This window comes from Barbus barbus, assembly GCF_936440315.1.
Source record: "Barbus barbus genome assembly, chromosome: 33".
Taxonomy (NCBI): domain Eukaryota; kingdom Metazoa; phylum Chordata; class Actinopteri; order Cypriniformes; family Cyprinidae; genus Barbus; species Barbus barbus.
Window position 1 is genome coordinate 7,817,748 of NC_136761.1, and position 14,153 is coordinate 7,831,900.

The 14,153-nt window shown below is 36.7% G+C and overlaps 1 protein-coding gene across 1 annotated transcript; it reads left to right on the forward strand.

Annotated features, from left to right (window-relative positions):
* The first annotated feature begins 1,867 nt into the window (after positions 1-1,867).
* Positions 1,868-13,703, forward strand: LOC306853689 (eukaryotic peptide chain release factor subunit 1-like). Its single transcript, XM_079391280.1, has 11 exons — positions 1,868-2,038; positions 2,336-2,429; positions 5,703-5,878; positions 7,047-7,186; positions 7,268-7,406; positions 8,498-8,688; positions 8,889-9,018; positions 11,378-11,551; positions 11,934-11,998; positions 12,891-13,038; positions 13,138-13,703. The coding sequence occupies exons 2-11, from the start codon at positions 2,344-2,346 to the stop codon at positions 13,218-13,220; spliced, it is 1,332 nt and encodes a 443-aa protein (XP_079247406.1). The 5' UTR covers positions 1,868-2,038; positions 2,336-2,343; the 3' UTR covers positions 13,221-13,703.
* Positions 13,704-14,153: the final 450 nt, after the last annotated feature.

Genomic DNA, 14,153 nt, shown 5'->3' on the forward strand with positions numbered 1-14,153 from the left:
ACAGTTTAAACATTTGTTATGTTCTCTATGTTCTATTGTGAATAAAATATTGGCTCATGTGATTTGAAATTCCTTCAGTTTTCATTTTATTCAAATTTAAAAAACGTCCCAACATTTCCAGAATTCAGGTTTTATGTAAATATATTTTCTAACAATATTGGCCTTATTTGGCTCAATTTTTGAAAATATATTTTAAAAATGTAAATACATTTTTAAAAGCATTTAAAAAGTTATTTTGCCCTCCATATATTTCAATCCAAGAGAATACATTTACACATGTCACATTTGAAGGAAAAACTTCATTTGTTGTCATCAACACCTTTAGCTTATATGCTACTGTAATATTGACTAAATATATTATTAATTTAAAAAACAAATGTCATTGAGTGTAACTGTTCACAACATATATTTAGCATATATTTAAAGTATATTTTGGCCGGAAAAACTATATAATTTACCATATGGGAGTTTCTTTACATAAATAGAATATTCCCTGGTTTGGAGAGCTATTGTTTAATGAATAAAAATAGTCTGAACACATCAACCATAATATGGATGATTAATTAAGATGTGTCTATTAATATGCAAGAATTCCTAAAACGTATATGTTTTATTCAGTGATTAAACTGACAACAGGCACAGTGACCAGCTCTAATTAACTGCACTAGCTGGGTTGTAAAATAAACACTAAAACTAAAATCTGTCCATCTGGAGCTGCCTGTGTTTCCAGCAAACACTCAACCTGAATTCCACAACAAAAACACAGAAATATACAACGTCTTGTTAAACAAACAAATAAAGTCTTCATATTTCAATTGCAAATCTATGAAGTATTTCTCACTGCCATCACTGTTGTTTAGCCAGGGTATATAGCAAAATATATTTCACAATGGGACATGTGACAGACAATGTCTCCCTCTGCTGGCGACAATAAGACTCACCATACAACAATGAGCTACATTGAAAACAGGCTGCATGTTATAATTTATTAATTTAGTGAATACGTTACTAAAATTACCAGGAAAGACAAAAGTACTGTTGGAACTAGGCTAACGTTATTGTTGTTGTTGTTTTTCTTCTTATTATTATTATTTTAATATCATTGGACACGTACGTAGATAATACCGTTTCTAAGTAAAAACTATAGTTATTTAAAGATATAATTTATATTGATTAACATAAAAAATACATTACCTATGCACCCCTTCACGGATAAATTATGATTATGATTATGCGTCGTTCTGACTCTTAGCCAATCAGAAGGACGCATTGACCAGTAGAAATAGAACAAGCGGGTTTAAGGATTTATAAAGTGGGCGGGGCTTAGCGCGAACTCTCCACTGGATTTTGTCTATAATTTTTTTGTATCATTATTCAGGTGTGATTTTTTTTTTATCCAACCCTGCTGCTAAAGAATTGCCAATATATATTTGATATTTGAAATATGTGACCCTGGTCCACAAAACCAGTCTTAAGTCGCTGGGGTATATTTGCAGCAATAACCAACAATACATTGTATGGGTCAAAATTATCAATTTTTCTTTTATGCCAAAAATCATTAGGATATTAAGTAAAGACCATGTTCCATGAAGATATTTTGTAAATTTCCTTAATTTTTGATTAGTAATGCATTGCTAAGGACTTCATTTGGACAACTTTAAAGGCGATTTTCTCAATATTTTGACTTTTTTGAGATCCTAACAAACCATAGATCAATGGAAAGCTTATTTATACAGTTTCAAAAACTTGATCCTTATGACTGGTTTAGTCGTCCAGAGTCACATATTTGATGTTTCAATTTAAGAAAAATAAAATCCCGAGAGGTTCATGTGGTTCGGTCGGGTCTCTGGGCCACAGAGCGCCCCCTGTAGGAAACCAACTGCACTCACGTGGCACCCGATGGTTTCTAGGCAGGTAACTAGGAAGTGAAAGCGCTGGAGCTCCTCCTCCCACGTGTATCCGCAGGAACCGGCGGCGGCGTGACACGGGTGGAAGAGACCGACAGACCGAAACCGGCGGACCGGAGAGAGACAGCCAGGTATTTATAACGACAAATGTGTTACGTACAGGTTTAAATGGGCTTTTAAAGAGGATCTGGAGCACTCGGTTAGTGTTCTTCGACGTGTACCATATTATTCATATGGTACTTCATATAACACCCCCGGAGTAAGTTACGTGTCAGAAATTAGCGTAATACCATGGTACTTTGTGGTACTTTTAGTTAGCGCGGCCTTGGAGAGCGAAGAGGCGTCAAGTCACCGATCATCGGCGCTAGCACGCGCACTCAGTTCAGGTCGGTACTGGTTTTAACGGGGCTTTCTTTCCGCTGTTGTAGGACTGAAGATGGCAGATGATCCGAGCGCGGCGGACAGAAATGTGGAGATCTGGAAGATCAAGAAACTCATCAAGAGTCTGGAAGCGGCGAGAGGGTGAGAGAGAGAGTTTGTGTGCAAGCGTTTGAACGATAAACAGAATAATAAAAGGGTTTCATGGTGCGTTAGTTTAGTGGTTGACGCATGGACTGGGAACTGAAAGGTTATAGTTTCAAACCCCACAAAGATTCATTTATTACAAGCCAACACATGTATGTATAAAAACTACGTGTCATACAGTTACTTTTTGTATAACGTTATGTGACCATGCACCACAAAACCAGTCAATGTTTTTAAATGACCCTTTGAGCTTTCCATTGATGTTTGGTTTGTTAGGATAGGACAATATTTGGCCGAGATACAAGTATTTGACAATCTGGAATCCGAGGGTGCAAAAAAAAAAAAGAAAATATTAAGAAAATCGCTTTTAAAGTTCTCTAAATGAAGTCCAAAAATTAAGTTTTGATATGTTTATGGTATGAAATTTACTGAATATCTTCATGAAACATGATCTTTACTTAATATCCTAATGATTTTTGGCATAAAAGAAAACTTGATAATTGTGACCCATACAGTGTAAATATACCTGAACTACTTATGACTGGTTTTGTGCTCCAGGATCACATATATCATGCAAGTCATATCTGGAGCAGAAGGTCTAAAGAATAGGCTCATGCACACACACAGAGCTAAGTTTCTTCCTAATCCCTAATGGTTAAATATGAGCAATAGTGATGGTGATTCCTTGGTAAACAGTAGTAATGACAGGTTAGTCCAGCTGCAGGGCCGGGCCGCTCTCATAATGGTGTCAGATACGTCACTTTAGACCTTGTGTGTGTCTGTGTCTGTGTGTCTGTGTCTGTGTGTGTGTGTGTGTGTGTGTGTGTGTGTGTGTCTCTGTGTGTGTGTGTGTCTCTGTGTGTGTGTGTGTGTGTGTGTGAGAGAGAGAGTTTTGAATCACAGTGAGTTTCAAACAGGTGCGTTTTGTGCCTCATAATGACTATAATAACACATTAATCATGCAGTGCATTTATTATAAGTTCAGATAAGAGTCTTGCTCAAGGACACAATTGTGATTTTTGAACATGGAATTTGAACTTACAACCTATTTTTTGGCAGGCATTTTGGGTTTTGAAACCGAGATAGCTTTGCTGGATGAAGCATGTGGAGCTCTTAATCAAGGGTAAAGCAAGCGTACATGGGTCTATTTGAAGAAGAACCGCTGAGAGAGCGTGTAAATGCGTCATTGGCATAATGCTCGTGCTTTCATTCTGACAGGTAGTTATGTTGAGCGTCACAACAATACAGACCTTCACTCAAGGGTAACTTCTGTGTATGAGCACATGAGACAAGAGTAATTAATGCTCACAGGCACATGAAGTCGTGTCGAATCCCACATCAGAATCTGAAACTCTTTGTTTTCATGCTTGCGTGCCGCTGACCTTCGCGCCACGTGTGTGTGTGTGTGTGTGTAAATAAAGCAGAGCGTGTGGGTCTGTCTGTGTTTTGGCACCAGCGTGACCCTGATAACTCCTCGCAGCTCAGTGTGGATGGTGTTAACCCAGAGTTTGAAGTCAGTCTCGGTTTTAGCAGCAGTTTGTGTGAGAGTAACTTTTGTTAGCTGATACTACTGAGGTTTGTCACCTTTGTGACTCTCTTATTCTGTTCTAATAACTAGTGAGCTGCCAATATAGGCACCATTATAAGGCATCTTATGTGCGATAGTTGATATGTAACATACAGAGAAGGCAATCCCAGAATACAATGTGAGGAAAAACCTAAGAATGCAAACAAACAGGGTTTTTTTGTAAGTAAAACAAAGATTATTGGAGAAAGAAAATACCATTTCACTCTTTCTACCTAAGTTTCACCATCCATCCATCCATCTTCTTCCGCTTATCCGGGGCCGGGTCGCGGGGGCAGCAGTCTAAGCAGAGATGCCCAGACTTCCCTCTCCCTAGACACTTCCTCCAGCTCTTCCGGGGGGACACCGAGGCGTTCCCAGGCCAGCCGGGAGACATAGTCTCTCCAGCATGTCCTAGGTCTTCCCCGGGGTCTCCTCCCAGTGGGACGCGCCCGGAACACCTTCCCAGGAAGGCGTCCAGGAGGCATCCGGAACAGATGCCCGAGCCACCTCAGCTGACCCCTCTCAATGTGAAGGAGCAGCGGCTCTACTCTGAGCTCCTCCCGAGTGACCGAGCTTCTCACCCTATCTCTAAGGGATCGCCCAGCCACCCTGCGGAGAAAGCTCATACCTAAGTTTCACCTTTGTTTAATTTTATTTATTTTCTGAGCAAAAATAATGACTATTATACAGTTTTACCGTGATTTACAGAAGGCGCCAACTACAATGTCATTCAGTGTAACAATAGATCGTATAACAAAAAACATATCAGGCATATTTAGATCAAGAATCATTAGATGGCATGAAAAGACATTAAAGTAGACACTTTACTTGCATTTGATATGCTTTCGATGTATATAAAATCACTTTTGTGAATTTAATTTGATGCAGACACCAAATCGGGACGTGTTATCTTTGACCTAATTATTTGTAAAATTGACTGAAAATTTCTAAATGAAGTTTGTTTCTACACCATATTTTCCCCAGTTTGTTAATGCACTTAATACATACAAAAAGTAGTAATTAAGAAGTCAAGATTGTAAAGTAATGGCAAATAATGAAAGATTTGAGAATTTGTCTATTCATGTCCTTTTATTTAATTGAAAAATATTTCATCTGGAAATGTCACATTTCAGAAGTAAAGTTGTGTGCAAATGCCAATTTAATGTTGGACTTTTCATTATATACTTAAATATCATATGTTTATGATACTTGTCAATTCTTTGTTAATATTTGTGAAATTGAAAAAAGTGCTGAAATGATTTTCACTGCTAAAGTACTTAATTTATAATTGTATTGATCAAAAAACAATATTTTTGTGTGTTGAACATAATGTTTCTGTTGTTATGCAAATTAAGTATTGGTGACTATGTAGTGTTCCTTCTGAGTTAGGATCTTGCCTTAAAAGGCTGCTTCGTTGGTAGCAAGTAACAGCTCGCTTTATTTTGGACATTTTTCTTTCTGTAATTTGGTTAATTGACAGTAATTTGTCAGTTTGATGGTTTTATCAATTCCTATATCTCAGCCAGTAGATAATGGCACTAGCAACGGTCATGCTCGAGGGTTTGAGTTCCAGGGAGTGCATGCGCTTACATGATACTACATGATAGAATGAGTTCCTTGGCTGCAACGCAAGTCGCTTAAAAAGCATATGCCAAATTCATAATTGTAAATGAATAACATTGGTGTTTGTTTCTCTTTGTCAGTAATGGGACCAGCATGATCTCGCTGATCATTCCTCATAAAGATCAGATCTCCAGAGTGGCCAAGATGTTAGCGGATGAGTTTGGTACAGCGTCAAACATCAAGAGTCGAGTGAACCGGCTGTCAGTGCTGGGAGCCATTACTTCAGTCCAGCAGAGACTCAAACTCTACAACAAAGGTGTGTGTGTGTGTGTGTCTTTAGCTCCACAGCCAAACACACCTGCATTTTTAAGAAGGCCATTTGAGACAAAAGCCCGAGTCAATTTATTTGATCAAATGAGAACAGATTTATGAAAGTAAAAGACCCCAGCATTATGCTTTCTAAGAAAAATAAAACGGGGGCTAATGCATACTTAACTTATTAATGATGGAAATTTGGTGCTTTTTTTATTTTTTGCTAGCTGGAACAACGTTAATGTTGAAAGGTTAATTTTGATCATAAGATATGAATTCATTATGACCCTCTAAATAGACCATTTTTACTTTCTAAATGTACTTCCTGATCTTCACAGTCCATTTGTGCAGAAGTCTGTCTGTTTAAAAAGTAGCTTTTTGTACCTTATTGACTGACGTCTTCAGTGGTACATAGACGGGAAATTCACAGTAACCAATGGACAGTTATCTATTCTGTTGTAGGTCATGTATGAAATCGATATTCGGTAATCAAAACATTTTCTGCCACAAAATTAATTTTGGGTTTTGGCCAAAACATGTTTCAAGGGGCAGAAATCATTGAACAAAATGGAGCAAATATATCCACTGCATTACATATTCATTATATCTTTACTTAACTTGTTGTTTTCATTACTTAAGTATGATTGAATAAATCTTTTATGAAAACAAGTTTCCATTATAGCCACCTTTTAAATGTTTATATTTCAGCAATGAATTGGAGTAAAAGCATAATAATATCTTTAAAAAAAGGTTGCCTTATGTGCAGTTTAAATGTTTACTCAATATTTTGTATTTGTGTGGTGATGAATATATTTGATTAATTAGTTGATGATTAAATAAGTCGTTTGGTTTTTGAATTTTCAGTGTGTCCTGGTCAGAATAAATAAATACTTTAGTGCAAAGTCTAAAATGATAGATTTGAGTAAGATCTGATCGATTCCTGTCCTGCACTGACTTTTATCGCATTAAATATTCAGTTTCAACTGGAAATATGTCACCGTATAGAAGTAAAATGGGTATCGTGCACCGTTGCATGTTGATGTTTTGTTTTTACTCCGATATTTCTTGTTTGTTCATGTCAACCACATCCAGAGTCCACACTCTTATGTTGATCATCAGACTTTATCAAATATACAGCTGGAGTTTCATCCTGTGTTGGTGTGTGTTTGCAGTGCCCCATAAGGGTCTGGTGGTTTACTGTGGCACCATAGTGACAGAAGAAGGCAAAGAGAAGAAAGTCAACATTGACTTTGAGCCGTTCAAACCCATCAACACCTCTCTGTACCTCTGTGATAACAAGTTCCACACCGAGGTACAATCACAGTCCAAATCAAGCCTGTTTCATGAAGCTCATTATACTTGAGATGCTGTATAATCGTCTGTCTTTCTCTAGGCTCTGACGGCGTTATTGTCAGACGACAGTAAGTTTGGATTCATAGTCATTGATGGTAGTGGAGCTCTGTTTGGGACTCTGCAGGGAAACACCAGAGAAGTGCTGCACAAATTCACTGTGGACCTGCCCAAAAAACACGGTAATCACAGCACAACACTTCACTTTGATCTGACAGCTGTGTCGAGGGCTCAAAGGAAACAAGATGGTTTCAGTGTACTTAGTATTTAACCATTAAGTTTCCTAAAGATTTAAACTAGTTTCATAATTAATCCGTCTCTTGAGACTCGTATGTCATTCAAAAATTAGCAGCAAATCCGTGTTAGAGTTGGTAAAGGATGATTCATTTGATTCTAAACTCTCACTCAATAATTAATTTGCATCACTCATCACAAATGTTTTAAATAATAAAATGTTTAAGTAAAATGATCTGTATTTAAACAGTGCTGAGTATTATGTAACACTGGGTTAAAATGACTGTGTATTATTCTCTTTGTGAAAAATTGCATTGATTTTTAAAAGAAGATATTTTAATCTTGTTTTTTCCCCTTCAAATAATTAGCCTTTGAATTTTTCACTAAATGCATATTGACATTTTATCATTTTTATCAATAAAGTCCAGTAACAGTGTCGTCTTTCTCCGGTTTCCTCCAGTCTTGGTTTCTTGAATGCCAATGTGTAGAATTAAATGCATTAATATATTTGTTTATACGTTAAAATGGTTAAATATTATAATTTTTTATGTAAACAATAAACATTTATTTTGAAAAACATGTCTTAATTATTCTAAAATAGATTATACTATATTTTCCTTCTTGCAAAATTATTTTAATTTAGTTTTTTTAAATGGTTACTCTTTTAATTTTAGATTAAACACATAAATATTGAAATTGAGGTTTTTTTAGCCATGTTGTTCAGTAACGGTGTCATCTTTACCCAAGTTTTCTCTGGTCTGGAGTGTTATTTTATGGGATTAAACCTGCATTCATTTCAATTAATTGACTTGATTCATTTGCATCTTTACTCATTTTTCATATAAAATGTTTTGGTAAACATTTTCTGTAGTTAAATATGGCTGATTATTAGTGCTACATTGTTGTATATGAATGTATATGAAAATAATTACATATTATCCTTTTATTTCTTTATTTAGTGAAAAACTAAAATAATAAAAGAATATTATTTTATAGAATTAAATCTCTATATATAAACGTATGATGATTTCTGTCTCAGGAAGAGGAGGTCAGTCCGCCCTGCGTTTTGCTCGGTTGAGGATGGAGAAGAGACATAATTACGTGAGGAAGGTGGCAGAGACTTCCGTGCAGCTCTTCGTGTCCAATGATAAAGTGAATGTGGCTGGACTGGTACTGGCTGGATCTGCAGATTTCAAAACAGAGCTCAGCCAATCAGACATGTTCGACCCGGTAAGAAAGAAAGCAGATTGGTTGGTAGTTGTTGGTCTCTGGTCTCTAAAGTCATTGTTAAGAGTAATATGTAGAAATATTAAGAGAAGTATGCTGTTCTGTACTTAATTTATCATTGGATGTGACCTAATCGTAGTTTGATTGTGATTGGCTGAAGTCAGTCTTTCTAACATCAGTTTGTTGTCTCTGATTGGTTGCAGAGGTTACAGACGAAAGTGTTGAAGCTGGTCGACATCTCTTACGGAGGAGAAAACGGCTTCAATCAGGCCATCGAACTGTCCGCTGAGGTCCTGTCCAACGTCAAATTCATACAGGAGAAAAAATTAATAGGTAAATATTGCTTCTCACAAAAATGCAATTCTGTATCATATGAGTCTCTAACAAGACCACAGTCTAATTCTGCATTCAGAAATCATTCTGTAACCAAACAACTAAGAAGCAACACACAGTTTTGCACATGCAAACCTCCGAGAGTCCTTCAACTCTTAAATTCAGTTTCATCAAATGTAATATCTTAAAGGGATAGTTCACAACAAAATGAAAATTCTGCCATCATTTACTCACCCTCTACTGTTGAACACTAAAGAAAATATTTTGATGAATGTAGGTAACCAAACAGTTTCTGGTCCCCATTGACTTCCATAATATTTTTTTCTCCATACTATGGAAGTCAGTTGTTTTTTACCAACATTCTATGTTTTTGGTGAGCTATGCCTTTAAATACTGTAAGAAAAGTCTTAATGATCACTTTAAGGCCCATATTAAATTTGAGTCGGAAAAGCACGATTCATGATACGGCTATGTTCAAAGTCAAAACAATCAATGAATATTGAGTATTTATGCAAACTGTTTGATTATGATTTACTGTTAATGAATTATATTATGTGTTTATATTGTAATTTGTTATTGATGGTTGGAAGAGTGCGTATTTTATCATATTGTAACAGCAGAACGGACATTTCAAAATAAGAGTCCCGGTGCATTTTACATTTACATTTAGTCATTTGGCAGACGCTTTTATCCAAAGCGACTTACAATTGGGGAATACAAAAAGCGATTCATCTTGAAGAGGCAGTCAGACAGAGGAAGTGCTCGTAACACCAAGTCTCAGTCATTGTTCAAATAAGTACAAACTAGTAGGTGGAGAGAAAGATAGAGGGAAAGTTTTTTTTTTTTTTTTTTTTTTTGAGTTTAGGATGAAGTCAAGTACTGCCGAAAGAGATGAGTTTTCAGTTGTTACTTGAAGGTTGCCAGAGATCCGGCGTTCCGGATAGGGGTGGGAAGATTATTCCACCAGCCAGGAATGGTGAACGAGAATGTTCTGGAGAGTGATTTTGAGCCTCTCTGTGATGGTACCACAAGGCGTCGCTCACTAGCAGATCTCAAACTTCTGGAGGGGATGTAGGTTCGTAATAGCGAGTGGAAGTAGGAGGGTGCAGAGCCTGTGGTAGATCTGTACGCAAGCATCAGTGACTTGAACTGGATGCGAGCTGCCACTGGTAGCCAGTGCAGAGAGATGAAGAGAGGTGTAACATGCGCTCTTTTGGGCTCGTTGAAGATCAGTCGTGCCGCTGCATTCTGAATCATTTGTAGAGGTTTGATTGCGTTTGATGGCAGACCAGCCAGAAGAGCATTGCAGTAGTCCAGTCTAGAAACAACCAGGGCCTGGACAAGAAGTTGCGCAGCATGCTCTGTCAGAAAGGGCCTGATCTTTCTGATGTTGTGTAGTGCAAACCTGCAGGATCGAGCAGTCTTTGCAATGTGCTCTTTGAAGGTCAGCTGGTCATCAAAGATTACACCAAGATTTCTGACCGAAGTTGATGGGGTAATCATTGATGAGCCGAACTGAATCGTGAAGTCATGCCGTAGAGTCAGAGTGGCAGGGAAGACCAGAAGTTCCGTCTTTGCCAGGTTGAGCTGTAGGTGATGTTCTTTCATCCATGCCGAGATGTCCGCCAGGCAGCCTGAGATCCGTGCAGCTACCGTTGGGTCATCTGGTTGAAAAGAGAGATAGAGCTGCGTGTCATCGGCATAGCAGTGATAGGAGAAGCCATGTGCATGTATGATGGGACCCAGCGATGTAGTGTATGTGGAGAAGAGGAGGGGTCCAAGAACCTATCCCTGAGGAACTCCAGTGATCAGTTGATGTGGTTTGGATACCTCCCCTCCCCAGGTCACCCTGAAGGATCTACCGGTGAGATAGGATTCAAACCAGCGAAGTGGAATTCCAGTGATGCCCAGTGAAGAGAGTGTAGACAGGAGAATCTGATGATTGATAGTGTCAAAAGCAGCAGAGAGATCCAGCAGAATAAGAGTTTTAGGCTTGTTTATAATTAAACGTCCTGCATTATGCATTAGGTCCTTTTTATCGTTATTATATTTAATAACCATAAAACAATCTTTTTAATGCCTATTTTTAAACAAATTTTTAGATTAACCAAATCCATGTATTGATACATTTCAATACATACTGTATGTATGCTACTAGTCAAAAGGCTACATTTATTTGATCAAAAATACAGCATATTAGAATAATTTCTGAAGGATCATGTGACACTGAAGACTGGAGTTATGTTGCTGAAAATTCATCTTTACATCACAAGAATTATATATTCGCATAGAAAACACTGTTTTGACACTAAATCTAACCTAAACAGAGCTGAAGGTTAATAACTGTTCTGTGTCTCAGGGCGATACTTCGATGAGATCAGTCAGGACACAGGGAAGTATTGTTTCGGTGTGGAGGACACACTGAAGGCTCTGGAAATGGGAGCTGCTGAAATTCTCATTGTCTACGAAAACTTGGAGACCATGAGATATGTCCTGAGATTGCACGGCGCGGAGGTCAACGGCTCGGAGAACGGTACAGAGACACACACACAATAATTCAGTCTGTTTAAATCACATCACAAATTATAATATGGAAAGGTTACAGACGAAAGTGTTGAAGCTGGTCGACATCTCTTACGGAGGAGAAAACGGCCTGTTCCTGTCTTCTGATTGGTCAATCCAGTGTTCTAGTGACAGTATAGTCACAGCTATATATATGCGATAATATTCTCTATTTACTAGAGATTATTTTGCCTTCTGGCTCTGTGTTCGGTGTAAGCAGGAGTGTAAACACACTTCCTTACATTCACAGTGTTTGTGTTTACTGTGGGTTGTTGCTTCAACAGATTGTAAGAGATTAGTTTGTGTCGAGCGGAAGTGCTTCTGTAATGTCTTCTCACTGCTGTGTGTTTCAGATGAGAAAGTCATTTATTTGACCCCAGAACAAGAGAAGGACAAATCGCACTTCATAGACAAAGAGGTGTGTGTGTGTATCTGTGTCAAAGGTTGTCTGCGCTGAGAAAACAAACTGTTATTTTACCATTACTTTTATCATTTTTATTCATTTTTCACTTTTTAACAAAAAGTAAAATTTTTAGTAATTTTGTTTTTGATCTCTATATTATTTTTTTAAATATTACCATTTAAGATTTAATAATTTTTTTATTTATTTGATATATTTCAGTTTTACTTCTTAGTTCTCATTTATTTTCTGTGTATTATTAATTAAGTACCTATATTATTTTCTTTAGTTCTTAGGGATTTTTTTTTCTGTTTATTTTACTGATTCAGCTTTATTTCAGGTGGTTCCCGAGACAACATTTCTAATTTGTTTAGTTTAATTTTTTCATCTAAATTGTTTAATTTAATTAAAACAAATTCTGGCAAGTTTGGCTCTTCTACTGCATATGTAGATTTGAATAGCTGGATTGAGTCTTTGTTACTATATTTTACATTTTGTGCTATTTAAATAAAACTGTGATGAGATATTATTTCTATTCTTTATTGAAAATGACGTGCATTGATGCATCAGGAATTACCAAACTTTTCTTTCAGCTGAACCCCTTTTATATAAAATATCTTCTTGAAGTCCCCTTGAGATTAAAAGTTTGTATTTCAATAATTCATATTTGTTTGTTATTTAGATTAATACAAATTATTTTAATTTTTATGATTTAATGACTTCAGTGAGTGTCAGGCAATGCACAGATTGGTTAATGATGAAACGGTTGTTTTCTACATGTGTAAAGAAGAGCCACCAAATGAAGATATGCAGTAATTCGCAGTGCATTATCATAGCACTTTTACACATTTGCCAGCCCTGACAGCTGTAATGTTTGATGGTGTGTTTGTTGTGTTGTTGTGCGGCTCAGACGGGTCAGGAACACGAGCTCATCGAGTGCATGCCGCTGCTGGAGTGGTTCGCCAACAGCTATAAGAAGTTTGGAGCGACTCTGGAGATCGTGACGGATAAAAGTCAGGAGGGATCGCAGTTCGTCAAGGGTTTCGGAGGAATCGGAGGTGAGAGGTCGCTGAATCTGGATTTGTTAATCAATGAAAAGTTGTTGATAAAGAATCGTAATACTGTTTATTTCTTACCAAAATATGTCTCTCTATTAGGTATTTTGCGGTACCGAGTGGATTTCCAGGGGATGGAATACCAGGGAGAAGATGAGGAGTTTTTTGATTTGGATGACTACTAGGTAGTCAAGACTGAGCTAGAGAGAAATCAATGAAGATTTGAGCAATCATGGGGGAACAAAAAAAAATAGTTCTTTCTTACCAAATACTCAAAAACACACAGTTTGAGAAGTGTGTCATCTGTCAGTCAAATGAAGGACAGAACTGTTCATGAATAATTAAACAGCAGGCTTTTAGAGCATTCTGATTGGACAGGATTCATTTGTTTATTTTCTTCCCCTTTTTGAATTAAAGTTGCAGGAACCTACTGACTGTTTGGACTCAATTTGAAATGTTTATTTTTCTTTTTATCCTCTGTTCCCTGTTCTTCTCCTCCAAACTTTTCCCACCATAAATCCACAACTAGTTTTCTTATTTTATTTTAATTTTTTTTATTATTGGCAATTGCTGCTGCTGTATTTTATGACAGTGTGGTATTTTTTACATGGGTTTTCTGTAATGATTAGGGGGTAAACAAAATAAATTCGAAAATTCTAACGTAAGCTATCTTCTGTTGGTGTTTTACTGATGTGTGCTCTGTATATTCCCCAAAAATGTGTTTTTATTGAAACCTTATTTTGTGCTAGATTATTACATTTTACTATTTATGGACAGTTTACTGTGCCATACTATATGAAGACTATAGCAAAAACTTTTTTTTCTCATACTTTTTAACACACCAGTTAACAAATATAAGGAATATTATAAGTCAACTTATTAGAAACACAAATTTAAAATCAATGTGAGGGTTTAAAGGTATTTAAAAGGAAAAGTGACAGGGGTCTGTGGAAAGTTTAGAGAAAAACAGTCAAAAAATAAATGAACAAAAATATTGAAAAACAAAATACTTAAAGAAATAGTTAACTTAAATAAAATTTGACTAAGAAATACATCTGACATTACTATAGTGATAAAAAAAGACTAATTTCCCTTTCAAATTTTCCAATAATTAAAAA

Excerpts from the sequence above, each read along its gene's own strand:
- LOC306853689 (XM_079391280.1), top strand. The coding sequence starts at position 2,344 with ATGGCAGATGATCCGAGCGCGGCGGACAGAAATGTGGAGATCTGGAAG. Across the intron at positions 2,430-5,702 it reads AGTCTGGAAGCGGCGAGAGG|TAATGGGACCAGCATGATCT; the intron begins GTGAGAGAGAGA and ends TCTCTTTGTCAG. Across the intron at positions 9,019-11,377 it reads ACAGGAGAAAAAATTAATAG|GGCGATACTTCGATGAGATC; the intron begins GTAAATATTGCT and ends TCTGTGTCTCAG.